The sequence below is a fragment of the Heterocephalus glaber genome, unplaced genomic scaffold (genome assembly GCF_053883595.1).
Source record: "Heterocephalus glaber isolate CG9 unplaced genomic scaffold, H.glaber_assembly_v1.0 deba00001504, whole genome shotgun sequence".
Lineage (NCBI taxonomy): Eukaryota > Metazoa > Chordata > Mammalia > Rodentia > Bathyergidae > Heterocephalus > Heterocephalus glaber.
This window is the reverse complement of record NW_028258324.1, coordinates 72899314-72926360: the sequence shown is the minus strand read 5'-3', so window position 1 is coordinate 72926360 and position 27047 is coordinate 72899314. Positions and strand designations below refer to the sequence as shown.

Below are 27047 nucleotides of genomic sequence, written 5' to 3'. Positions count from 1 at the left end.
AGTTGTCATCTTTCCCTCTGGGGAAAGTCTTAGTTCATTCAGCCTGTCTCCCCTTGGGTCAAAGAAATGCTTAGTAGGGAACTGCGATCCTTTCCCCAAAGCAAACACGAGCGATGCCAAGGGAGCAAAGAGCCTCCGATTTGCTGCTGAACACCAACAGTCTTCATCCCCAGGGTTCCCCAGCTGGCTGCTCAGTGTGGGCTCACAATAATCAAAAAGAAGAACTGTACCAAATTCAATATTTTTCTGAAAACTTGCAAAACCTGAGAAGCTAGGTTGTTTAAAACAGGAAGCTCCCTGTTTACTACCTTGCATCTCACCAGATAGAGTCTCTGTTTCGTTAGTGGAGACCGAGGCTGCCACTGGACACCTGCCACTCTGACTTCACCAAGCCACCAGGTTCCACTTGTCTCCTCTCTGTTCTCACCTGGGTGAGAGCATACTGAAATGCAACTGGAGCTGGTTATGTAGAAGGGATTACCAGGTATGCTGATGGGCTCTAGGAAAAGGGAGATGGGAGAAGTGAGGTGCAGGGGAGGTGGGAGACAAACCTTCTAGAACCTTCCTGGATTTGGGTGGGCGGAGGAGGGGTGCACATGGCAATCTAAGTAGGATGGGGCCAGAATGGAGAGGATTTTGCTAAATATGTCCACATTCTTTTTTGCTTTCTCCTCTTTTCCCTTTCTTTTTTCCATCCATGTCTTTTGCACTCATCTGAATTTGACTTTTACACCTGTTCGACTGACCTTGCCTCATTGCTTCCCTGTGTACATTTATAAATTCTCTGTTCTAGAGAATACAGCCATTCCAGAGTGCTACTCTTAGCAGTCTGTGTTTATCGGTTCGGATGTAAAAACAGCCCGTGGAAATATAACTTGTACTGGTATATGTGTGTGTATGTGTGCATGCATTAAATATGTATGTGCCCAAATATATATTTACTTCACCGTTTCACTGCAAATCTGCTCTAAGTCCAGCTGTGGGGTGGTCTGGCTGGGGACTGATGGGGTCTCTGTCTGGAGGACAAGGCTGACCGGTCGCTGACTTTGCTGGGCCCGTGTCACCGGTAGAGCTGGGAAGCCCTGCGCAGTTGTTTGGAAAACCTTGCTGAGGCTGAGGGTGGAAGTTGGCTGCTGTTGGATGCGAGTTTGAGGAGAGCAGTGACACAGGGGTCTTCAGTACCTGAGAGGCCTGGAGCTGGCTGGACCTGAGGCTCTCTTCATCAGGTGGCATGAGCCAGGGATGCTGGTGCACGCTAATCTTCCCAGCACTCTGGTAGGCTGAGGCAGGAGGATCACAGTCTTGAGGTGGGCCTGGGCTATTTAGCCACTTAATGAGAGACCCTGTCTCAAAATGTAATGAACTCAGCGGGCCCAGTTATTTCTCCTGGGGAAAGAAATGTGAGTTGTTTGTGTGACTCAGTAAGAAAAAAAAGCAGACATACCCAGAAGAACAAATTCAGCAAAGAACACACAGGAAAGGAAATACGAATGACTAATAGTTGGTTTCATTTTTTTTTATCAGTTCGTGTTTGCAATAGCTGCAATCAGTCCATGTTTGCAATACTGTAGGTCACTTGGGGAGTGGGTGTGGGTACATAGTGCAGCTTGGTTCCTTTTTAAATCCCCTTCCCCTTCCCTCCTGCCTCTTCTAAATCCCGTTTCCCCATTTTCCTTCCTGTTGATATTATCAATCTTAGTTCATGTTTATAGCATGAAGTGTTTTTTTGTTTTGGGGTACTGGGGATCAAACTCGGGACCTTGCGTTTTTGAGGGAGGCGGCGGAACCACTGAGCTCCATCCCTGGCCCATGACATAAAATGTTTACACGCATTGAGGCTATTGGATTTTCACACATGACACGTCTTCGCTGTGCGCATCTCTCCTTCCCCCGCCCCTTGCTCTTGGTCTCCAGGACCCCTCCCATGGGCACGAGATCCATCCACCCTCTCATCTCCTTCTATCCATCCTTTATTGTGCTCTTTATTTGAATTTGCTTCCCTCAAATGAGTGAGACTATCTGGTATTTGAGCTTGCGTGTCTGATTTATTTCACTCAACAGTTTCAAAACCCCTCAGCAATGAAATAAATAATAATGACAACAATAATGGATCCCTTATGCCCTTCTCATTGGCTGCGTGGTTTTTTCTTTGAGACTTTTTCCACGTCGATAGAAGTGTGGGAAAACCAGCACCACCCCCCCACAGTGCAAGACTCAGCACATGGTGACCTTTCTGGAAGCAACTTGGCAAACTGCACCAAGAGCTTTGAGATATAATTAGGGTAGGAAATTGTGCTGTGGGAAAATGCTTTAAGGAAATGATTTTTTGAAAACGCAGACAAAGATGTTTATTGCAGCATTTTTTTATAACAGGGCAAACTGGGACCAACTTCATGACATAATAAGACCGTGATTAAATAGTCAAGAGTGTCTATGCACTATGACAAGCCATACTTTCTCGTAGCTTTGACCACATGGAACTAGGAACAGGATATGGAATGGGAAGGGTTAGACTGCAATGCAATATTCCACTGTGCTATCAATGATGATGCACAAGGTTGGTAGAAAAGAAGCAATAGCTCTTTCTCCACAGCCACTTCTACCTTCTGTGAGGTGGAAGTCCTGGGGCCCAGAAAGCTGAATACAGTGGGCCCTCAAATTACAACCGGCCTCACATATAAACAACTTGGGTTACAACCAGAATTTTAGTTTTAACTTCTGACCAAAGCCTTGAGTTATGACCCAATTGCCAGTCTTTCCTGTGTGGGGTTAATTGAGAAACCCTGGGCCAATATCTCTCTAAGGACACTGAGATCTGCCGGTGTACAGGAGAGAGACTCTGAAGGCTGTGTAGGAGAGGCTGAGCCTCAATTGGCCCTGTGGTTGATGGCACTGTCACTATAGCAGAGTCCGTAGGTTTGCAAGTAGACAGTGATGTTGGGGAACTGGTGGAGGAACACTCAGAGGAATTGTCTACAGTGGAACTTCAGCAACTTCTGGCTGAGGAACAGAGAATGGCAGCTGAGGAGCTTTCTGAAGAGGAGAGGGAGTAGCAATAATCACTGCAACAAAGTCCTTCTGAAATAAAGGAATCCTGAAAAAATGGACAGAGGCACAAACATTTGTAGGGAAAACCCACTCAGAGAGAGAAAAAGCCAGTCGTTGCATTCACTTGCTTAATGACAATGTCACATCATTCTACAGAACAGTATTAAAGACAAGGCAGAAACAGACAACCTTAGACCAGTTTTAGTTATGAAAAGGTTGAGACCTAGTGAGCCAGAAGCAGGTCCTAGTGGGCCACAGACTGTTCTGAGGAGAGAAAGGACACCAGAGAGCCAATTCCTGATGTTCTCATGGAAGGGGCCTGTCTTCCAAACAGTAAGCACCTTCCATTCATCCTCCCTTCCTGCAAGCCAGAGATGTCAACTTGAATGGTGAGTACAGTATCAAATTATTTCTGGTAAACTGGGCACAACGTATAACTTTTTGGTGAATACACTAGGAAAATTATGGTGTTTCTGGTCAATTACACACATTAGACAACTCTTTGTCATGAAAAAGTTAGTTAAGGGTGCTTTGGGAGCCTCACGTGGCATCATTCTACCACAAGGACCTCTTTCCACTGTGCTTACACAGGTTGGAGAATTTTGTAACTCAGAGACAGAAATGGATTCATAAAACTAGGGGGTACTTTATGTTGCATGTTCTGGAACTGTCAACCTTGGCTGCACCTGTGACTCCATGGGGGTGAAGCACCATGAGGTGGGTCTCCTCTCCAGAGGCTGATCTGATTGATCAGGGTTGTGTCTGGGCACTGGGATTCCCAGGGGCCGTTGGCAACTCCCCAGGGCTGCCAAGTCAGGAAGCATTGGTGTAGCCCACCTTTCTCTCCCAGGGGACCCCCAACAGGTAATCACTGCCTCTGCCTGAACCCCTCCAGCCACAGCTCCCCCAAGGCTTCATGAGTCACCTGTGGTAGGGTCTGATCAACTCATTACCATCTTCCTCACATGGCGATTGAATTAGCCTCACCCAGCTACCTCTGCATGTGACTCAGATGCTCATCCACTTGGCCAGTATGCTGTTTTTCCTCCTCCCCAAAGTGCCTTTCTTCAGGGCGATCCCTGGACTCCGTCAGCTCCACTTTACTGGGCACAGTGGCCTCTTGTCTGTGTCTCAGGTGATCAATGTTTCCATTAATCGGGACACAGCTGGGCCACTTTAACACGCTCTGAAATGACCATCTCCTGTAAGCTGCACATAATACTTCTCCTAATTTACACTAAGGTAATTAAGATCAAATTAAATTAGATTAAATGAAATACACGTATAGGAAGATTTGCTTTGACTAACCCGTCACAAGCTACCTCCATGGTCAACTAGAACTGAGGACTTTTGTTTGGAAGTGATGACCCCCAGTGTGGGTAGACTAATGTCTGCTCATAGAAAACTGGAAACTACACACAGTGGAATTTTCTGTAGTTACTAAAAAGAAAGAGGCTGTTTTGTAAGTCCTGACACAGAATGATTTCCAGGCTGCATTACAAAGTTTTAAAAGTCACAGAACAATAAATATTTTTACTCTGATTTATGTACAAAGAAAATCACATATTTCTGTGAATAGCTGCATAAATAAACATCCAGAGGATGAACAACAAATTCTGGGGAGGGGAGGGAATTGAGAGGAGAAAGAGGAAAGGAGACTTTGTCTTTGTCAAAAATAAAATCAGGGGCTGGGGATTTAGCTCAGCAGCACCACGCCTGCCTTGAAAGCACAAGGTCCTGACTGAGTTCGATCCCCAGTACCAAATAAAATAACATAAAATCAGATCAAATTTTAAAGTTATAAAAGTTTCTTGTGCACACAAAAGACCACTTGGAAAACTGGGAGGCTTGTACTGAAAGCAGAAGAATCCCGAGTACAGCAGTTTAAAAAGCGTGAGGGAGGGCTGGGGATTTAGCTCAGTGGTTTTGCCTCCTGCTGCTTAAACGCAAGGACCAGAGTTTGATCCCCGGTACCAAAAAAACGAACCAAACAACAACAAAAAAACATGAGGAGGGAGTGTTGTGACCGTTTTCCTGATTGGCCTGTTATACACTGACAGAAGCAGAGCTGCCTCACCCCAGAAGTTGACACCCCATGGCTCCACTGTCACCACACACGCTGCGTCTCCTTCCTGATTAGAGTTGTCCGTTGGGGAAGTCACAGGGACTGCAGCTTCGGTGTGCGGCTCTGGGGATTGGCCTGGGGCACATCCACTCTGTAGCCTCCATTTTCATCTTCCTGTGACAGTGCTCCCTCCTGGTTACTGTCTCCCTCCAACTGCAAACACCTCGGCCACTGCTTGTTGTTCCCCGTCTACAGTCTTCCGTAGGTCAAGAGCTAGATGCTAAGGAGATTCTTTTGATGATTTGTGTTCTCGTGGTCTTTGTTTGTTTTGTGTTTTGAGGCAGGGTCTCATTATGTAGTTCAGGCTGGTTTTGAATTCACTGCAGTCCTCTGCCTCAGCCTCCTGAGTGCTGGGATCACAGGTGTGCGTCACCACCATCACCACGCCCGGCTATGTTCTTGTGGTTTTGATGTTCAGTTCTCATGGAGATCATGTATGGAGTGAGTGGCTGCTGCCAAGCATTTAAGACCCTTGAGAAAATACAATCAGGAGAGTTCTTGTCTATAGGACTTACAGGAGGGCAAAACCAAGAGTTTGAAATATACCCCAAACCAACATGCCCTGGAGCTAAGATTTAACAAACCAAACTGATCGACTGATCAATCGACAGTGCCTTCTGATCTGGAGCAGGCTGGGGACCCGATCTCTTCCATCTCTAGGTATTAGATCCCCAAGAATCTCAGCTGCATTTCAGGTGATCAGTGTTACACTTGGAGATGCTGGGAAACGATCGCTTCCCATGATCTGCATGTAATGCTTTTATTCATTTAGATTAACATACTTTAAATTAGATTACATCAAATCAAAGTTTCGGGCTGGGGATTTAGCTCAGTGGTTCTGGCACCTGCCTCACAAGCGCAAGGTCCCGAGTTCGATTCCTAAGTACCAAAAAAAAAAAGACTTATGACAGCCTTGAGATTTTATTATAATGCCAGTGAAGAAAAAATTTAGTTATTATGATAACACTCATTTTAAGTGATAATATACCAGGGCATATCAGATATTTAGAAATTTCACATAATTTATAGAATGTTTGTGTTATTAACATATACAAATGTAACATGAAGCTTTAACATAATTTCTTATTGAACATGGCTTCACATGCAATTTTTTTTTTTTTTTTGCACCTGTGATCGAACTTGAGTCCTTGCTCTTGCATGGCAGGTGGCAGAACCACTGAGCTAAATCCCCGGCCCACATGCAATTTAATGTATCACACAGGCCAAATTACTTCAACATTTCTCTTTTTAGGACGAGAGACAAGAAATTCTTTTGATATTTTCTCATGCCCTCTGCAAATCCTAAAGTTAGTTCCAGGCACCAAAGACTGTATGTAGAATTTGACTTGGGGAACTTGCCAAACAAGTGAAAAGACTGAATACACTTGCCTGATTAGGACCCCAGGCCACTATGAGACTGGGGTTATCTATTTAGCCCAAATGATAAAAGCTATCAAAGGCAAATATCTGGGTTATAGAGGGCAATTAAAAAAAAACTCTTTAGCTGATGATTCGGTGTTCTCAGTAATCAAAAACTCTGATAAAGTCAGCATACATATATTTAAATTTTAAAAATTGTTACAGTAAGACATATGGCCATGAATTCCCCTTGAAAATTTCCCCCTTGCTTCTAACACACTTATCTCATCGTTCTGGCCAATGGGAGTTTCGTGTTGCAATCTCAGTGACATATTTTCCTTTCCCTTTGTTTTCCATAAACGTGTGTCTGTGATTCTTCTATCTGTTCTCCAGAACGAGTGTGTGTAACTAGTGAAGAGCTAAAACAGTCGCTCTCATTTCTGTAAATCTTGAATAATTGTAAGCGTCTGTGTAGAGCAAAATGGTGGAAACTGCCCAGGGAGCTTTGGGGTGGGTTTTGCTTCTGTTTTTGTGACTTTTTAACTTTGGTTTTGTTTGCCTACTTACCCTATTATTTTTCCAACATGTAAGAAGCCACCTCGGTAAGCCAAATTCGAACCTTTTGACTATTTCAGACGTAAGTGTTCATCTTGATTAAGGCTAGGTAGACTGAGGACACCCACATCTGCTTTTATATTTCTGGCCCCATGTAACTAGGAATCGAGGACTCGGCTGCTGACTTGGAAAAACCTACACATTTCCTGAGCTTTGACCTCAAGAGCGCAAAGCTCCCCGGCAGCTGTGAAACCCACGCCACGAGATTCCATGCGTTTATTATACTGACCCTATTGCTCCATGGTGCAGGACACTCGCTTCAAATTGAGCAAACCTCAATGCATTTTCTTTTAAAATATCACTGTGGGAGAAAAGGGAAACAATGCAAATAATAAGTGAGTAGAGGCTGCTATCTCCTCGCCCTTCAGAGAAGCAGCTCTGTTCCTTCTCGCTTTGGATGCACAAGTTTGGGACACTGTCCCTGCAGCACAGACAAAATACATGGGTCTTGTTTCTTCGCCTCTGTGGATTACGTCATCGGGAATAAAAACGCTGGTGGGTTATTCCAGGCACATGTTCCTCAATCCCATTTCCCCCCTCAGGTCCTAGAACGTGCCTGGCCTGTGGGAGAGGTACCTGGGAAGAACCGTAAAAACACGCCCGAGGGGGAAAGGAAATGGCTTGAAATGGCTTCTCATTGCCTCTCTTCCACGCCCGCTGCGTCTTTGAGTTTAACCTGTCTTCCTTCCAGCCGCTCTGCTCTCATTTATTGGTCCCGCTGGCCCTCGGGGCTGCCCTGACTCTTACACAGGAGAGGAGTGGATGAAGCTCGGTGTTAAAGGCTGTGATCCTCGCGCTGGCCCTGGTTGGCGGCCTGGGAGGCCCCATACTTGTTTTAGCGCGGAGTAAACGAGGCTCGGGGTCACAGCTGGCCCATCCCCCGCAGCCTGCGCGAGGGACGTGCCCGGCGCCTGCCCTCCCCGTCTCTCCCGACATGCTCTGAGCACACGGAGGCGCAAGCTGTGGCCTCGGTGCTCTGCTGAGCGTTCCATTAAGAAGGAGAACAGGGAGAGGGATCTTTTGCAAAAGGGAAGAGGACCAAGAGGCGGAGGGAGGGCATGGAAACAATCAAGACGTGCTGTTACATCTCCAGCTCCCCACGACGAGTGTAATCACTGTGTACAGCAAACATAGGCCAATAAAAATAAAAATTAAGAAAGAAAGAAGTAGAGACTGTTCCTCGGCATTTCTAAGAATGCCCTTGGCGTACGCACTCACCTCCGCACACGCGCCCCTCCCTCGAAGTGGGTAGGGAGTCAGTGGGCCTCCACCTCCAAGCACGCGGTGCCGCGTGGGCTCCCGCTTCGCCTGCCTTCTCTCCTCCTCCTGAGTCTGTCGTCTTCAGAAAAGCAGGTACTCACCCCATAACTCTTGGTCTAGAAAGTAATTAGAGTCCGAAATCCCCTTGACCAACCCTTCCTTGGCGCAGGCGGCATCCTTAGCAGTCTGCTGCTGGCACGCACTGCTTGGTTCAGCAGGACCAAGAACAGGAGAGCTACTGAGGCGCGGCTGCTCAGGCCGGTAACCACGGCAGGAGTTAGAGCGGAGTCTTCGAGGGTCAGATGTAGAAGCCACTACATTTGCATCTGGAGATGAGAGAATGAGACACAGGCAGAAACTAAGGATCTCTTCCAAACTGTGTATTGACTTGCTAGATGATTTTGGATAAACTACCGGATTTCAAGTTTCAGCTTCCCATGCCCAGGTTTTAGCTCAGTGATGCCGCAGCCTGTGTCGCAAGCGCAAGGTCCCGAGTTCGATCCCGGATACCAAAACTTTCAGCTTCCCTGTTAGTTCTGATGAACGCGGTGTACGTTATTCCCGAGCCCTGCAAAGGCACAGCTACGTGTAGTAATAGTAATAATGGCAATAATAAGTATAAGTCTATCATCATAAGCATTTTGTTTCTGAATATGAAGACAGTGCTTTTGAAAGCAATCCTTAAAAAATTAAATATAAAATGCAAGGTGCCTTAAAGAATGCAATAATAATCATATTTTTATTATTCTCATGATCTAGCCATTTTTTCTTCCATAGGTAAATTTGAATTTCCTCTTTCAAATGCTTTCAGAAATCCCTGTCCCCATTGTTTCCCTCTAACCCGCGACATTTTGGCCTCTTTCCCCCTTGTAGGTTGTGCTGACTCTGAGAACTTCCGGTCTTTCCTTCTATCACGCCACAGACCCTGAGTCCCTGCAGGTTGGGAAGAGCATGCAGGAGTCTGGGAGAAAGTGCTTATGCCAGGGTCTGTGTGGGTCAGGGTGTGGTGGCGTGCGGGCCAGGGTCCCGTGACGGAGTAACGGGGCTTGAGGCTACCGAGCTCAGGGCTGAGCTGTGCAGCAAGGTCCAGGGCCATGGTCATTGTCTTTAAGAACAGATTGCACCTGATTGTGCAGGTGGTGGATGCCTTTATGTGGGGCCAGGTGGGGGCCGGTATGGGGACCATGTAGTGGGCCATGGCACAGTAGGGGAGAGGCACAGCTAGCAGCTTTTTGTGAATGTAAGGTTGAACTGGTTGAGAAGGTGATGGGTAAAATGGAGAATGTGATACAGGTATTCTATCCCAGGCAGAACTGGGACTGTGGATTGGGCTGGTGAGTTTACACCAACGAGCAAAGACAGAAGCAGGAGAACAAGTTTCGGGTGGGGGAAAACTCTCAGAAGGTGCCTTGGAGCCATAGTTTGTGTACAAGAAATATAAAGGTGCCTCTCGGTGAGGTAGAATCAGGAGGGCTGGGACACCACTGTAGTTCACAGAGAAATTCAAAGGTAAACTGGATGAAGTAGGGGTAGGAGCAACATGAAATCCTGAGATCAGTTTGTGGGCCCTGGGGCCTAGTCTTGGGACAGGGCTAATTTTTAACTAGAAGAAGCAAACCTAGATGCTTATCTGGTTCAGCAGTGAAAAATGACTCAGCTCCCCAGGGAGCTGAAAGGTTAGGTGACACCAGAGGAAAATCAAAATGAGAGTTCCTAGCAGGAGGTTTAACCAGAACAGGGGGTGGGTTAGGGTGTCTCTATTGATCACTACTTTTCTTTTGGAGGAGGAGGTGGCATTGTTTTTGAAGAGACATCTTAAGTCTTGCACTGGTTTGCAGGTGTATCTAGCAAGCAATTCCTCTCCAGCTGGCCCATCCAGTGAGACCTTTTCCTGTGTTACTCACCATGGTTTTAGCCAAGAGTGGTGGATCCAGGAATCACATCTGTTAGGAAAAAGGAGTAACAAAGATACGAGCTCACCAGTCAGGTCATACCTGAGAGGGACCACGCTGGCACTTAGACCAGGCCAGCCACTCTCATACAGGCTGTGAGGTCTTTAATAGGGTCATGAGCATAAAGAAGGGCTGTGAGAAGAAAAGGGCAATGAAATGGAGTTGTGAGTATCTGCTAGAGATAAGGCTCGAGAAACACAGGGTATGGTGGTTGCCTGGAGCAGGGCTGAAGAGTGTGATGGGACTTAGGGGGTGAAGCCATGGTTACTGGGCCTTATTAACCCATGATTTTACATCATAGCAGATGCAAAAGCGTAATGGGATGGAAGAGGCTTACAGTGGCCTCTGGTCAGCCTAGGATGGTGGTGGTTGGATCCCTTCATTCCAGATTCTATGGTTTGACAACAAATAGGGTCAGTGCATCTCTTTCTTAACTACTTACTACTGAAATCAGGGGTGGTAGTCAGAGTTTTGTTGGAATTGGAGAAGGAGAATTATCTTGACGTGGTTTTTAGCAACTGACTGTGGAATGGCCACAATCCTGTTGGTGAGAAATCTTTGAAACAGATGGATTAAGCATGGTGATGATAAACAGGCAAGTAAAAGGTGGTGAAGAGGCACCAAAAAAGAAAGAATCCAAGATAGGATGAGAGGCGTCCATGAGGGCCAGGTGGAAGAAGATGGAGGGCAAGCACCTTTTCTTTGAGGCACTGTGCCCCATCTCTGACCAGCTGAGATTTATTAGTATGAAAACAACATTGTTCCTGAAGTAAGGGACAGATTTTGCCACGTGTGGCAGTGAGCAGGTCTAAACCCCTTTGGTTTTGAAGGACCACCGAGTCGAGGGAGTCTAGCTGAATGGTGATTAGTTGAATGGTGATTAGCTGGCCTGAGATTTCCTCAAGGCTTTCTGAGAGCTGTTTAGGTAGAAGGGAAACCTGATGTAAGGAGACACAAAGTCCAGCAGAACCAATTCTGGCCCCAGCCAGGATTCCCAGGGTGACCAGGAGGGAAATTGCAGTGGTACCTTGGTTCATGAACCTGACTCTTTCCATTATTCTGATCACAAACTGAGTTGAACAAGAACTGAATAAAATCTGTAACAGGGCCGAGGATTTAGCTCAGGGTTCTGGCGCCTGCTTTGAAAGTGCAAGGACCCGAGTTCAATCCCTGGTACAAAAAAAAAATCTGTAACAAATGCCAGGCCCCTTTTGTAGGTTTGTGAACAGTGGAGGCAAACATGTGGAATTTTAATTTAGTTTATTTTTACTTTTGGGTCTGTTGCTCACCCTCCCAATTATTAAAAATGTCGAAGGCAAGTGGCTAGGGATTTAGCTCAGTGATTTCGCCACCTGCTGTGCAACCCCAAGGACCCAAGTTTGATCCCCGGTACCAAAAAACAAAACAAAACCAAATGCATAGAAGGCAGAATTTATGAGTTTATTTCTAGGGCCATGAATTCCTTCTTTTAACTTCTGAAGATTTTTTTTTTCTTTCCAGTACCAGGAATCGAACTCAGGGCCTTATGCTTGCCAGGCAGGTAGGGTGCTACTGAGCTACATCCCAGGCCCTGAAGATTTTTTCCTAATATCAGGAGGTAGAGATAGATCTGTCCTTCACTGGATTTAGGATTTTTATCAGTATATTTTAGGTAGGACATAAAAAGAACCGGATTCTGGTCAGGTCCCTGAGTAATTTCTATACCTAGCATGATTTCTCAAAGAAGGATCCCAGGTGTGTTTCTTTATGGAAAAAAGTGATACAGGCATGTAAGAATCCCTCAATCACGGAATAAAGGGACATGGATACATAACATACTAATCTCTTGGTCCCTGCCACCTGGGAAGATAGTGGGGGTGGAATAGGAGCAGGTGAATGGCAGAGAAGGCCAAGGGGAGGGAGGGGAGGGTTGAGCTGTTTCTGCAACTCCCTAGGCTGCATCTGTAAGTGTGAGGCTGCAGACTGCTGGTCAACCTCAGTAGACCCTCAAGGGAGGACACTGGCTCAAGAGGGGTGGGGATGGGGGTAAACTAGTCTGGCAGAGGCTCGTCTGCTGGGTTAAGGTCAGCATCTAAGAGGTTAGATGTAGATTTTTCCTCCAGGAGGACGACTGGATGGCAGTACAGGTTTCATAGAAAGAGGGATGTGAAAGGGGAGTCAAAAAGGCTAGGACATCCAGGACCTCTCACCACTTGCCACTTCTCCAAAGATAAGTAGTTATTAAGGTCATGGAGAATTTGGAAATGAAACACACCAAATTTAGACCATGGGCTTTAGGCCAAGCCATGAGGGAATAAAATATGAGATGTTTGGGCCAAATGCCTCTTTTAATACTGAGAGAATTCTCCAGCCATGTCCCGTGGGAAAGGCAGCCTAAAGGGGAATCAGCCAGCATCTGAGAATTTTGGGAGCCCATGGTGACTGATAAAAGAATGGCTGGGGATCTGTAGCTTGTTTCAGGGCATCCCCTGGACAAGACTAGGGACCTGGCCATGTCAGGCAAAGTGGTTTCCTGAGGGATTGGGCAGGCATTCCCACTTTGATTTCTAGGTAGTCCCAGTGGAGAACCCCCCAGGGACCTCAGGATGGATAACCTGCCCTCTCTAGGTGCCTGTGGGAGGCAGGGGCTAGTCTTACCAGTCCTGGGCTTAATTAGTTGTCCAGAGTTGCCTGAGACCAAGCAGGAAACAGCAAATTCATCTTCTGCTGGCTGGAGTTCTTGAGGAAGAGAGATAGAATGGGGAGAGGAAGGCCCTACTGGAAGGTGTCTCTTGGCTACTGGCAGGTCACTATAAGCCCCTGACTAGATCTGACCAGGGATAGTGAGTTCCTGCAGGACTGCCTTATGCTGTATGAGATAGCCTCAGAGGTAGGGCCACAAGAGGAAGAGGTAAAGCATACTGGAGTAGTCCTCTCGACCTTATGGGCCACCAACTGTTAGGGAAAAGGAGGAACAAAGATACAAGCTCAGCAATCAGGACAGCTTTATGTAGACAAAACCTGAGAGGGACTGCCCTGGCATGTAGACCAGACTGGTCACTCTCATACAGGCTTTGAGGTGTTTTATAGGGTCATGAGCATAAAGGGGGGCTGTGAAGAGAAAATTCAAAATGGGGCTCTGAGGAGAAAAGTCTCAGTAAAAAGGAGTCATGGCTGTTTGGTAAAGATAAGGCTTGAGAAATGCAGGGTATGGTGGTCATCTGCCTGGAGCAGGACTGAAGAATGTGATGGAGTTATAGGGTGAGGCTGAGATTATTGGACCTTATTAACCCATGATTAAACATTTTTAGTGGATGTGAAAGTATAAGGGGCTGGAAAAGGCTTAAAGTGGCCTCTGGTCAGCCTATGATGGCAGTTGTTGGATTCCTGCAATGTCCAGAAACCTTAGCCTCAGAGAGGGTAGAGAGAATTACTGTATGAGGTCCCTTCCATATTGGGTCCAGGAAGTGGGTGGAGGTGGGCAAAGACTTTACTAAGACCTGGTCAACTGGGTTAAATGGGAGGGCAGGATGGTGCTCATCCTCTCTGGGCTGGGCCTCTGTTTTCCTGGAGGGGCCTCTGGAAGTGGGACAGAGAGGTGGGCCAGCTACTTCTGGATTTAATAAGAAGTCATTGGGAAGAAATGGCCTTCTCTATAGAGCCTCCAAGGGGCTGAGGCCTCAATGCTGAAGGGAGTTCCATGTCCTAAGTAAGGTGATGGGTAACAAGGGATCCAGCAAAGCCTGGGCTCCTGGGTTAATTTGTGGAGATTGGTTTTTAAATCCTGTTGGCCCTCTACTTTCCCTGAACACCTGGGTCTCCATGCACAGTGTCAGTGATGTTGTGTACCCAGGGCTGTTGAAATGTCCTGAGGAATCTCAGCCTGTAAGGGTGAGCCACTGTGGCTCTGGAGCCCCTGGGGAAGGCCAAATCGAGGGAGGATCTCATTTATTAGTATTCAGACCACCTAGTGGACTTTTCAGTATTGCAGGGGATGCCTCTATGCCTCTGTGCCTCTAGTGAATGTGTCTACCCAGACCAGGAGGACCTGGGTCCCCTTTACTCTGGGCAGGCAGGTTACATCTATCTGTCAGCCTTCCCAAGGGTACATCCCTTCTTGTTGGATGCCAGCAGGAGCCTTCCTGTGAAACAGAAAGTGTTGTTTTTTGGGGCACAACTCACATGACCTGACAATTCGATCTATAGTAATTTCAATGTCTGAGCCAGTAAATAGTTGATTTGCCATCTGACGAGTCCTTTCCTTCCCTAAGTGGAAGGATTGGTGAAGGACCTTCCATTGACCAGCTGTTGGGAAGAGCAACTTTCCCTATTTGTTTGGAACCATCCTGAGGGCTGTGAGTGCAGCCCATTGCCAAGAGCCTCTTCAGATTCCACCTGAGCGTACTGGGCCTCAGCCTCTCCTGGGGAATGTTCTCAGAGTAAAGGATTTAAAGTGGCATTGTCCAGTAGGGGTTCTCACACTGCCACTTGAGCTGCAGTGTTGACCATCTCATTTCCATCTGTTATTTCATCTGCTCCCTTCTGGTGCTCTGTACAGTGGGTTACCATCTGTCTCCTGGGGGAGGAATAATGCACACACCAGGTGGTCGATTTCTTGGTGATATTTTATTGGGGACCCCATGGCTGTGAGGAAATTCTGTTCTTCCCAGATGGCAGCATGATCATGAAGGACCAGGAAGGCTTACTTTGAGTCTATGTATGGGTTAGACCTCTTCCCTTTGCTTAGTGTAAGAGCCCAAGTAAGAGCAACTACTGCTTGCTGAGCTCTTGTTCCTGGAGAAATGGATGAGCTTTCTATGACTTTTGTGAAGGACACCACTGCATATCCTGCTCTTCAAACACCCTGTTCTATGAAGGAGCTCCATCTATGAAGAGTGTCCAATCTGGACTCTTTAATGGGTAATCTCTCAAATCTCCCCTTGTGGCATAAGTTTCCATGCCACCTAGCTACAATCAGGGGTTAATTCTCCTTGTTCTTCTGGAAGAAAAGTAGCAGGGTTTAAGGAAGGGTGAGTTCTTATTTGAACACCAGGTTCCTTCAGCAGCATAGCCTGATACCTCAAGAGTTGGCTGTCTGAGAGCCAGAGCTTCCTTTGGAGGACAGCAGTCCTAAGATATGCTGAGGAGAGGACACAGTCAGCTCATTACCCAAGGTAGGCTTGGTAGCTTCTGGAATTAGCAGGGCAACAGCAGCAACTTCCTGAAGACAGGCTGGCTGGCCTTTGGCAACCACATCTAGCTCTTTGCTTAGGTAGCTGACAGGCTGTTGTGATGGCCTTTTGTCTTGGGTCCTGGGAACCACAAGTGAAGACTCCAAACTCCTTACCTTGCTGAATCATTATGTCAGCCCAGTTTGACCCCTGGGACCTTCATCTGTGGACAAATAGCCTTCCAGTGGTCTCCTTGGACGCTAGGACAGGGTCCAGCAGAAGCCACTTGCACTCCTTTTGGAAGTATCCTGGCTTTCCACACTTATAACATCTACCTGTGAAGGACTCCCAGGACCCCTGGTAGGGTGAGTCTGTAGGGCAGCCACTGTGGAGGTGGCCTCATTCCTATCCCTTCAGTTCTGCTGCTTGGCATCCTGTTGATCTTGATTGAAAAAGACCACTACCTTCTGTGGCTTTCTCTGAATGATGCAGGTGGACTGGATAATACATTTATCTTGCAGAATAAGCTGTCCCTCAAGTGATTCAGATCGCAGGGAGGTGTGTTTGGTTAGGGCTTCCTTGAGTCACTTGAGGTCGGCTGAGGGACTATCTTCCTTTGCCTGGATCACCATAGATAGTTTGGAATGGTTTAGAGGTCTGACTCAGGTCCTACAGAGGCCCTCTAATACACAGTTCAGGCAATGTCTGTGTCTCCAGATCCCTCATTCCACCAAGTCATAGGGTCCCGCTGGGGAACTGCCAGGAGCCCCGCCTGGACCTGGCCTTCACTTGGTCTCTGGGCTAGGCATAGTTCATCCCCATACATCCATGCCTCTCTCAGAACTGCCTCTCCTTCCGAGTCAGAGAGGATTGAATTTAAAAGAAGTATCACATCTCTCCATGAAAATTCATAGTTACGGGACAGTTCTCTGAACACCCTGGATATTTATCAGAGTCCTCTGAGAACTTGCCAGGTCTGCTTTGATCTTTTGAAGGTCTCCCAGGGGGAAAGGGACATGAGCCCATATGGAGGTCCCCTCTAGCTTTGTCCCCATCACCTGGAGGGGAATCAAAGTGAGGGTCCTTGTTCTTACCCATGAATTGGGGGCCCAGGATTGGGTGGATAGAAGGGCTCTTTAGGAGGGTCCCCCTGGGAGGGGAGGGGGTGAAGATGGGAAGACCCTGCAGGAGAGTTTTCTGGGGAGGAGGGTCTCCTGAGGTATAGGAGTAAGAGCTGTCAACAGGGCTGAGTCTATGCAACATGACCTGCAGAGCTCAGGATTGTCCCTCAAAGCAAAGAAATCCTGCACATAAGGCGCTTTGGGACATTACCCTGCTTTTTGCAAAATAGGTCTAGTTAGAGGATTGTATTATAACTGATGTTCCCTCCTAGTGGCCACTTTTCTTCATCCCCTAAGGTGTAGCCCCACTGTGTGCATGTATGGAAGATTAGCCACCTTGCCTCCAAATCTTAAGAGTCAAACAATTCCCTCTTCTTAAGGGTGTAGTCCAGTGGGGAGGAGCCAGAAAACTTTGAGTCTCATGTCCCCATCTGTAAGAGACACAGGAGGAGAGGTTTCCCCTCCATCCCCTGTTGCTCTCTCTTCTCCACCTCTCCTTGCTCACAACAGCAGGAGAGGAACCCCTCCACAGGTCTCGCCATGTGCCGATGAATCCTGGGAGGGAGCATCTGGGGCCTGATCCTCAGGATGGACAACTGAGCCTGGGCAACCTACCCTTTGAGGGCTTCCCAGGAGTCGCGAAGGACCTGGTGAGGATTCAGCCCCACCTCCAGTCAGGAGGGACAGGATGCTGGGTGGTCACTGTCAGAGGGGCAGGAGTTTTTCTCTCAGGAACTGGAGGAACTGATGAATACGGTCTGTATTCCAGTATCAGTTTCTGTATAATGAGTATCAGTCTCTATAGTAACCGACTTGACTGCAACTCAGGAGGCAGCCCCACCCCAAGACGTGGAGTCTATGAGACAGGGTCGGAAGTTGGCTCTTGAAGAGCACCGGAGAAGGTTCTGGACTAGAACCAAACACATCTCCAGAGTGCTGTGATGAGACCAAGGCCTAAGGACTCCCCCTCAGCCTTGATGGAGGTTTATGAGAGGGCTCTGACTGAGGGGTCTCAGGTCACTCTGAAAAGGGGACACCCAGAGAGCACCTCTTACCTCACAGAGGCATGCAGTCTGGACGCAGTAGGCAAGCACAGGTTTCTCTGCTGAATACCCAGTCAGGCTGCCAGGACCCAGGTTCCAACCAGGGACCTCTGGGCACCCACCAGGGACTAGCTCCCACCCGACTCTTGAAGTTGTCACCCCAACTTTTGCAAGTCCCACATCCAGAAATCTGCCTCAGAAAAGAATCCAGCTCACTGTCTGGCCAACATTTCCAGTGTCCCTGGGAATCAGTGGAGCACTGAGTAGGAGTTTTCTGGGGAGCCGGTCCCTCCCTAATTTCAAGAGTGGCTGCCACTCTGGTAGCTTCTAACTGGCAGCAGGTACCTAGTGTTTCTTAGAACATAACAAGGATAGAAAAAGAGTGTGTGTGAGAGCCAGCCATTCCACCACATTTACGCTCCATAGAGAAGTTGAGCTTCATGTTGGACACCAAAGTTACAACCAATTTTTCCCTGTCCTGGGAACAACGAGGAAATGAGGCTGACAGCACAGCAGTGGGAAATGGACTGGGTGTGGTTTATTAGAAAGAACAAAGAAAAGCTCTGTCTAACCAAGAGGACCTCTGAGAGAGGAAGCACCTACATGTAGGGGCCCATATGTAGCCTTTGGTGCATGAAAGAGGCAGTTTGCCATTGGCAGGTGTCACCAGGTGCCGTTTTTAAATGTGACAGGTGTGTGAAAATGCAGGTATGCAGTTGTCACTGTTGCTGGGCTCCTTGTCATTAGCAGAATGCAAGGCACTAACTTTGTCCCTTGCATTCCAGTTTCCTGAGGCTTCATATCTCAGTTTACCCAGGCCCCTGCCCTAATCTGCCTGCCATCCCTGCATCTTCAGGTCTCACTTCCTGGTCCCTCCTCATAGCATTTCTGATACAGCTTTTGAAATGTGTGCTAAAGAACCTCTCCAATGCCCAGGCTGCATGTCGCATCTCTGCTGGGTGGATGAACAATTCACTGGCGTGTTTCACCAGAGATGAGTGTGCTTAATTATGGGATTGTTGTTTCTTCCATCACAGGGACCAGTGGAATGGCAACCTACCCAGAGGAGGCCGAGCTTGAAGCTGAGTCCTATAGGACCACAACCTATGACTATGTGTTTGCACTGCCTTGTTTCAAAATCAGCATCCGGGATCTGGGGGCCCAGTTCCTGCCCCCATTGTATTCCCTGGTGTTCATTGTTGGCCTCCTGGGAAATGTGGTGGTGATAGTGATCCTCGCAAAGTACAGGAGGCTCAGGATCATGACCAACATCTACCTGCTCAACTTGGCCATTTCTGACCTGCTCTTCCTCCTCACGCTTCCCTTCTGGATTCACTATGTTATGTGGAATAACTGGATGTTTGGCCATTTCATGTGTAAGCTCATCTCCGGGCTCTACTACTTGGGCTTGTACAGTGAGGTCTTCTTCATTATCCTGCTGACCATCGACAGGTACCTGGCGATTGTCCATGCTGTGTTTGCCCTGAGAGCCCGGACTGTGACTTTTGGTGTCATAACCAGTGTCATCACCTGGGGTCTGGCGGGGCTAGCCGCCCTCCCTGAGTTCATCTTCCAGGGGACCCAGGGGGACTTCGAAGAATTTTTCTGTGGCCCTGCTTACCCAGAGAATGAAGAAGACCACTGGAAGCGTTTCCAAGCTCTCAGGATGAACATTTTTGCCCTCGCACTTCCTCTGCTCCTTATGATTGTCTGCTACACAGGAATCATTAAAACACTGATGAGATGTCCCAATAAAAAGAAGTACAAGGCCATGCGGCTCATTTTTGTCATTATGGTGGTCTTTTTTGTTTTCTGGGCACCTTACAACCTGGTGCTCCTTCTCTCTGCCTTTCAAGTGAGCTTGTTGAACGACTGTGAGAAGAGCAAACAGCTGGACGTGGCCATGCAGGTGACAGAGGTGATCGCCCACACACACTGCTGCGTCAACCCCGTCATCTATGCCTTTGTGGGTGAGAGGTTCCAGAAGTACCTACGCCACTTTTTCCACAGGCATGTGGCTGTGCACTTGAGCAAGTATATCCCCTTCCTCCCTAGTGAGAAACTGGAGAGGAGCAGCTCCATCTCCCCATCTTCAGGGGACCCAGAACTCTCTGTTGTGTTTTAGATCTGTTGCAGAAAGCTTCCTAAAGATGGACTGGGCAGAAGAAGCAAACAGGTTAAGTCAACTGCATTGACCTCTCCCCAGTCCTTTGAACTTGCAGCGCAATGCTGAAGCTCTTGAAATCTTTACAATACACACAATGGTGACAGGATGTGCTCACACCCCAAGGTCATCACCAGAGGCCAAGGGCTGGGCAGTTTCCTCCTCATCAAGCAAGAAAACCACTGCTTGATTCCCTGAAGAGTTACCTACATTTTAATGCACCTAGATGTTAGATAGTTACTATGCTCAGCCACAAACAGGTAACACATTTCATAACTCAGAGCTTTACTTCAGCCAGCTATTGACAAAAGTGACACATTGCACAAAATGCAACACGTTATCTACTTTATTTCCTGACATGCTTCACTCTCTCTCTCTGCTTAGTGAAAGGCTCTTCTGTGTGTGGTGGGGGGAGGGTATATGGATAAATATTCCCAAACAACATAATAGCATGGTATACCAGTTCTAGATCATTGATTTCCTGTTTATACCAAATGACCTGATTTCTCATGAGTGATTCCCACAGCCCAGGAAGGTACACATTGTCCTCTTAAATGCCAGCTTCTTGAGACAGAGCAGGCCAAGGGCCTCCCCTACACACGAGTCCCATGTGTGCACAGTGGAGAGGTTAGGGTCAAAAGACCGTTCTGCAGCTCTAGCTCAGTGACTGTCCGCCTTGCCCTGGAACCACACTTTGAGAACCACTGCTCTGGCCAAGAGGTTCCTAGAGACACTTGGCCTTATCATTGAAACAGGATTACACAGTGATCAGAGGGAAATGCCAAAGGCCCTGTGGATGTAGCTGTGCTAAGGATAGTCATCATGATGGGTAGCCTCTAATGTCAGTCTCCAAAACCAAGTGGTCTAATCCCCTGATCCTGGGTAGGAAGGATCAATATAGTGAAAATGGCCATACTTCCAAAACTGCTATATAGATTCAATACAATCCTAGTTGAGATCCCAGCAGCATACTTCATGGACCTTGAGAAAACAATCCAAAAATTCATTGGGAACAAGAAGAGACCCAGAATAGCAAAATCAATTCTAGGTTACAGAGACGTAGGCAGGGGGTATCACAGTCCCCAACTTGAAACTATACTACAAAGCTACTGTGATAAAAACAGCATGATACTGGCAAAGAAACAGACCTGAGGACGTGTGGAACAGATTAGAAGATGCAGAAACAACTCCAGACACACTCAGCCATCTCATCTTTGATAAAGGAGCCAAACACCCTCACTGGAGGAAAGATAGCCTCTTTAATAAATGGTGCTGGAAAAATTGGGTTTCAACTTGCCAAAGATTAAAACTAGACCTGTATCTCTCACCATGCACTAAACTAAAATCAAAATGGATTAAAGTTCTAAATATTAAAGTAGATACGCTGAACTGGCTGGAACAGAGGTTAGGTAGAACTCTTGAAGACATGGGTGTAGGAAAAGATTTTATGAACAGAACCTCAGTTGCCCATGAACTACCATAAACAATCAACAAGTGGGATCTCTTCTTATGAAAAAGCTTCTGCACAGCAAGAGAAACCACCAGCAGTGTGAAGAGGCAATCCACAATGTGGGAAGAAATTTTCACTAGCAGTTCCTCAAAGGTCTACTATCTAGAATCTGTAAAGAACTTTAAAAAATCAGACCTCTCAAATTTAAAGACCCAATCTGAAAATGGACATCTGAAATGAACAGACATTTCTCAGACAAAGAAGTAGAAATAGCAAATAAATACATGAAAAAATGTTCAACATCACTGGTCATTCGAGAGATGCAAATGAAAACAATGCTGAGATTCCACCACACTCCAGAAAGAATGGCTGCTATCATGAAATCAACCAATAACAAATGCTGGTGGGGCTGTGGGGAAAGAGGAACCCTTCTCCACTGCTGGTGGGAGTGTAGAATGGTGCAAGGATTGTGGAAATCAGTATGGAGATACCTCAAAGAACTAGGACTGGAAGTCCCATTTGACCCCCCTATTCCACTGCTGGGGATCTTCCCCAAAGAATTAAAAGAATCATACCAAAGTGATATATGTGTACCCATGTTCATAGCAGCACAATTTGTAATAGCTAAAACTTGGAAGCAGCCCAAATGCCCATCAACTGGAGACTGGACAAAGAAAATGTGGTTTTTTAAATAAAATGGAGTACTACTCAGCCATAAAAAATGAGAAATTAGAGACATTTATAGCTAAATGGATGCACATTGAGGCAATACTCTTAAGTGAAATAAATAGGACACACATTTGTAAATACCAAATAGTTTCTCTAGTGTGAGAAACTGAAAGTGTAAATAAGGACTAAAAGGTATAATAGATAAAGTGAAATAGGAAGAAAAGGGGCAAAGGGGAAGGGGAAGTGGGAGGGGTAGGGGAAAGGAAAGAAGGGAATGGAATTAATATGAGAAAATGAAAACATGGAAACAAAATCTTTGAAAGTAGGGAGGGATGGAGGGGTTGAAGGGAGGGCAGGGGAAAGCGGAAAAATAAGAACCAAGAGAGATTATGTAAAGGTGCAAATTTCCAATGATGAATGTCATTATATTGTAAACCTAAAATGTACCAATGATTAGAATAAATAATTGATAATGTGAAATAGGAAGAAAAGGTCCAAAGGGGTAGGGGAAGTGGGAGGGGCGGGGGAAAGGAAAGAAGGGAAAGGAAAAACTATGAGAAATGGAAACAAAGTCTTTGTAAATAGGGAAGGGTGGGCTGGGAATGGGGAAAAAACAAGAACCAAGATACATCGTGTAAAGGTACAAGTTCCCAATGAGAAATGTAAATGTATTGTATACCTAAAATGTACCAATAAAAGAATTTTTAAAAAAACAAAACCAAGTGGTCTAGTGGGAATTTCTAGTCCTCCAATTTTACTTGGCTGAGCTTTCCTTGAGTATTTAATACCTTGTACCAAAAGCAGTGGGAGACACAGAAACAAATGGAACTTGGGTGAGGTACATCCTAAGGAGGGAAATGCAACTTCTAATGTAAAAGTATTTTTTTAAAAAGGAGGGCTGGGTATTTACCTCAGTGGCACTGTGCCTGCCTTGCAAGCACAAGGTCCTGAGTTCAATCCCTGGTACAAAACAAAAAAAGGAGTGGACTAGGTCCTCATTTCCTTTTCTTCTTGCTGCTTATAGCTTCTTGGGAAAGTGAGTTCTACATTTCTGTTAAATATGTGCCTCTCACTAGAGACCATCACATCAGACAGTGTCAAGTGAGCCCACCAGCTGTTCATCCTCCTGTTAGGTGACAGGGACATCAGGCACAAACACTGCTTTAGTTTAAATGAAGATTCAAGAATCTATGACAGACTGTGACAGCTGAGCTTGACAACTTGATTGACTTGGGCACTCCCGAGGGGATTTGCGAAGCACACTTTTGGGTGTGTCTGCACGCATCAGGGAGGTGTGACCTGGGGACTACATCTGGTCCTTACTTCATTCCTATCTGACACTATTTCTCTGTTTTGCTTCCCCACCACCATTAACTAAGTAGCTTTGCTCTGCTACATCTTTCTGCCATCATATGCTGGTTTGGAGCCAGCTGACCATGGATGGAATCCTCTGAAACCACCAGCCAAATAAATATCTGCTCCCTTAACTTATGAGTGTCATGCATTCTGTCCAGCAATGGGAAAGATGACGAATATAGATAATTGATGTTGATGGTGTGATTGTTGCTGTATCTTTATGTGACCATGTGGGTTAGAAGTCTTTGGAACTGGTTTATGGGAGGAGTTTGGACAGGTTTGGAGATTTGGCCTAGAGAAGCTCTAGGCCAATGCTGTAAGAGCTTGATGGGTGGTTATGCTCAGAGATCTGAAGACCAGAATGCTGATAGGAATGCAGATAAGAAAGGCCAGGCTCAGGACATTTCAGTTGGGATTTAGGACGTTATTCAGCAGGAGACTACAGACAATAAGTGTTACTTTCTGGCAAAAACAAAAAACACACCCCCAAAAAACCCTTTTTTGGTCTATATTTTGCTCTGTCCTGCGACTCTGCACAGGGCTGAAATTAAGGGTAGTGGATTCATTGATCTGATAGGGGAAATTTCAAGGCAGCCCAATGTTCAGGCTGTGGCATGAGTGCTCCTCTCTGCTTTTAGCCAGATTTATAGTGAGAACTGGAGCAAAAAGTTGAACAGAAATATTTGAAAATTTTAAACTTTAGCCTGAAAGGGACCATGTGTGAGGAGATTGTGCTATAAAAAAAATATATTTTTAGCAGGGACAAAAAGAAAGATGCCTAGAGGGCATCTCAGGAATCAGCAAGGTCCTCCCTCCACACACACAGACACACCCACAGAGGCTCAAGGTGTGAAAGTGTAAGGTTTTCATTTGAAAAGAGAGTCTATGGGATCCTTGTTATAGAAGGGTCATCTAGGGAATTGGCTCTCCACAATTCATTTCATGGTGCCCAGCAATCCAGCCAGTCAGAAGTCATTGCAGCCATGGTTTGAGGAGGCCTGGCTACTGCTCGTACTAATGGCAGATCTTGAGTGTACTTATCAGGTATTTTGTCCAGGAACTGAAAAGCTGACTAATACATAAGCACAATCCCTGCTCCCCTTAAACCTTCAGTCCAGTAGAAGGTACAAGGTAGGAACAAATGACCCCAGTGCAACGGGGTGGGGACTTACTGCTATGACTGGGCCAGGAAGGGAAAATTCATTTCCAGTGGGAACTTGAGGGAAGGAAGACTTCATGGAGGAAGTGGCTCCTGAGAAGTCCTCTGAAGAGCAGGCAGCATTTAGAAAGGGAAAGAATGTGGGAGAAGACACTGTAAGTCAAGGAAATGCCCAATTGAAAGGTAAGGTAGGAGAACATGCACCTGTGTCCACAGTAGGGTGAGAGCAACAGGTTGATGTGGGTCATAAATTTCAGGCAAAGGATCAGGGGCTTTGTTAGGAAAGAACAGGAAGGGTTTAGAAAAGGGGGATAAAACGATAAATGTAAATGGCTGGAGACCCCAGAACTGTGCAGAGAGGTAAGTTAGGAGGTGAATGCAAATGTGGAGACAAAAAAATGATAGTGGCTGAGAAGTGCCAGGAGCCCCCAGAGAACAATTTGACCACAAAATGGAATGAAAGAAGAGTCAAAGCACTAGGAGCAATATATGGTTAGTTATAAAAATCAAACGACAAGACAGAGTGAGTGTATTATGTGTGTACTAGGCAGCTTTGTGTTACTACAGTGACATGCCCTAGGCAATCCTTTATAAAGAGAAAAGGTATTTAGCTCAGGTTCTGGAGGTTTCAGTTTAAGATCCAGTAGCACCATAACTCTGGGCTTCTGGTGAGGGTGCCAGATGGCAATACCAGGGAGCGGATGTTGGAGTGAACCTCATCATGAACCAGGGAACTGAGCAGAGAGGATGGACCGGGGTCCACGATCCCTTAAGGGGCACCCCATTGCCCACCCCACCCTGTGATCAAAGGACCTCCCATCGGGGCAACCCCCTGAAGGTCCACAGCCCTCCAAAGACTGCCACCCGGGGACCAAACCTTTAATACCTGCAGCTTTGGGGACACTACCCACATTCAAAGCATGTCAGTACACTAAAACCACATGTATTTTTCTTTGCACTTAGATGTACAGACTGTCTCCTAAAGGATACCAAAGAAACCAGTGCCAATAAAGTCTTTAGGAGGGACACGGGTGGTTGGAGAACAAGTCTTTGTGTTGTTTGGACTCTGAGCTGTAGAAACATGCTACCTGTTCAAATAAAACCTCAGAAATATATTTAAAAAATAAAATGCTATGCTGCTATTCTAATGTTCAGCTGTAGCGTCCCACCATAAATTAACCTGCAACCTGGCACAAATTCGCTGACTTCTTTTGACTCAAATTTCTTCATCCACATAATAAATAATGAAGCTGGATTAGGTCATTTCCATGAGCCCCATATCCGAGATAGACTGTGATCTTGCCAAAAATATTAGGAGCTGGAGGTACCTTCGCCATTGTTCACTAGGGTGTACTCAGGTGGCGCCTGCTCCTTTGGTCATCTGACTTCATTCATTCATTATTCACTCATTCATTCATTCAGCAAACCTGGCAGAAGTTCTCAGCTACGTCCTGAGGGAACAAAGTGCATTGAGTGCACCACTGACTGCACGCTGTTCTTGTCCCCCACTGCCAGGGTCCAAAGCCAGGTCTTATAGAGGAATTGCCAGCACCTAATTTTAGCCCAAATGAGAGAAACTTCCGTGTCAAACCAGGAAGCATGTTTCCCTTCCCAGCCAAATGCGTGGAGAGGGCTGTGCATCTTCTTGCTGTCCCTCCTGTCTGGCCCCAGCCTCAGTGAGTGGCCCTGACTTCTCTTCTCATTCTCTCTACCTGAAAGCTCTACACGGGAACCACAGGAAGTGAACTTTGGAGCACTCTAAACCACGAAACTGAATCTCAAGTTGACTGGGAGACTTTGAAGTACTTTTCTCTCTCTCGCTCTTTTTTTTTTTTTTTTTTTTTGTGGCTCAGCCAGAATCCAAATAAAACATGACTTACAAATTTAACTCTATGCCACTACTTCTCTCTTGCGTTATGAAATATTGTCTGCCCTTAGGTAACCACAAATGATGGGTACAGGTTTATACCTGCAAGCTTTATATCTTGTTTATACCCAGAAGCTTTTAGGAGCTTGGAGACCCACTCAAAACCACACACCACCAATTCATGAATCCAGCAGTCTCTATTCTACTCCCAGCCCAATAGAATGATGTGCAAAGATGGAAATATTTTGAAACCAATCTGGTTATCATGAGCCACATGCAAGCTATCAAGCACTTGAGATGTGGGTAATATGACTGAAGAACTGAATTTTAAAATTGTATACAATTTAATTAACTTTGGGTTTAGAATTAAGTAGCCAGTGTGGCCAGTGGATACTCCGTTGTGGTTTGTGGCAAAGCATTGGCTGCTTCGAACTTGCCTCTGGGCCTCTCCCCTACCTACACAGGAAGCTTCCTGTGGCCAGTAAACAGGTGACAGAGGAAGGAAAGGTGAGTGATGCAAAATAAGGACACATTTCTGGAAACCCTGTTGGTATTTGGGGGAGGGACCCATCTGACCCATGGGACTGTAACGAGGCGAGCTGAGTGCCCAGAGGTCCCTGCCATGGATTGCAGGATGGAGACTCTGGGGAAAGGAACACAGAGAAAGTGACACTCTGCTTCAGTGGGATTCCCCAGGCACAGACCCTGA

At 46.5% G+C, this 27047-nt stretch overlaps 1 protein-coding gene across 1 annotated transcript; it reads left to right on the top strand.

The window, feature by feature from the left end:
- Nucleotides 1–216: 216 nt before the first annotated feature.
- Nucleotides 217–22168, top strand: Ccr3 (C-C motif chemokine receptor 3). The gene is made up of 2 exons (XM_087186862.1): nt 217–484; nt 18711–22168. The coding sequence occupies exon 2, from the start codon at nt 18722–18724 to the stop codon at nt 19796–19798; it is 1077 nt and encodes a 358-aa protein (XP_087042988.1). The 5' UTR covers nt 217–484; nt 18711–18721; the 3' UTR covers nt 19799–22168.
- The last annotated feature ends 4879 nt before the right edge of the window (nt 22169–27047 follow it).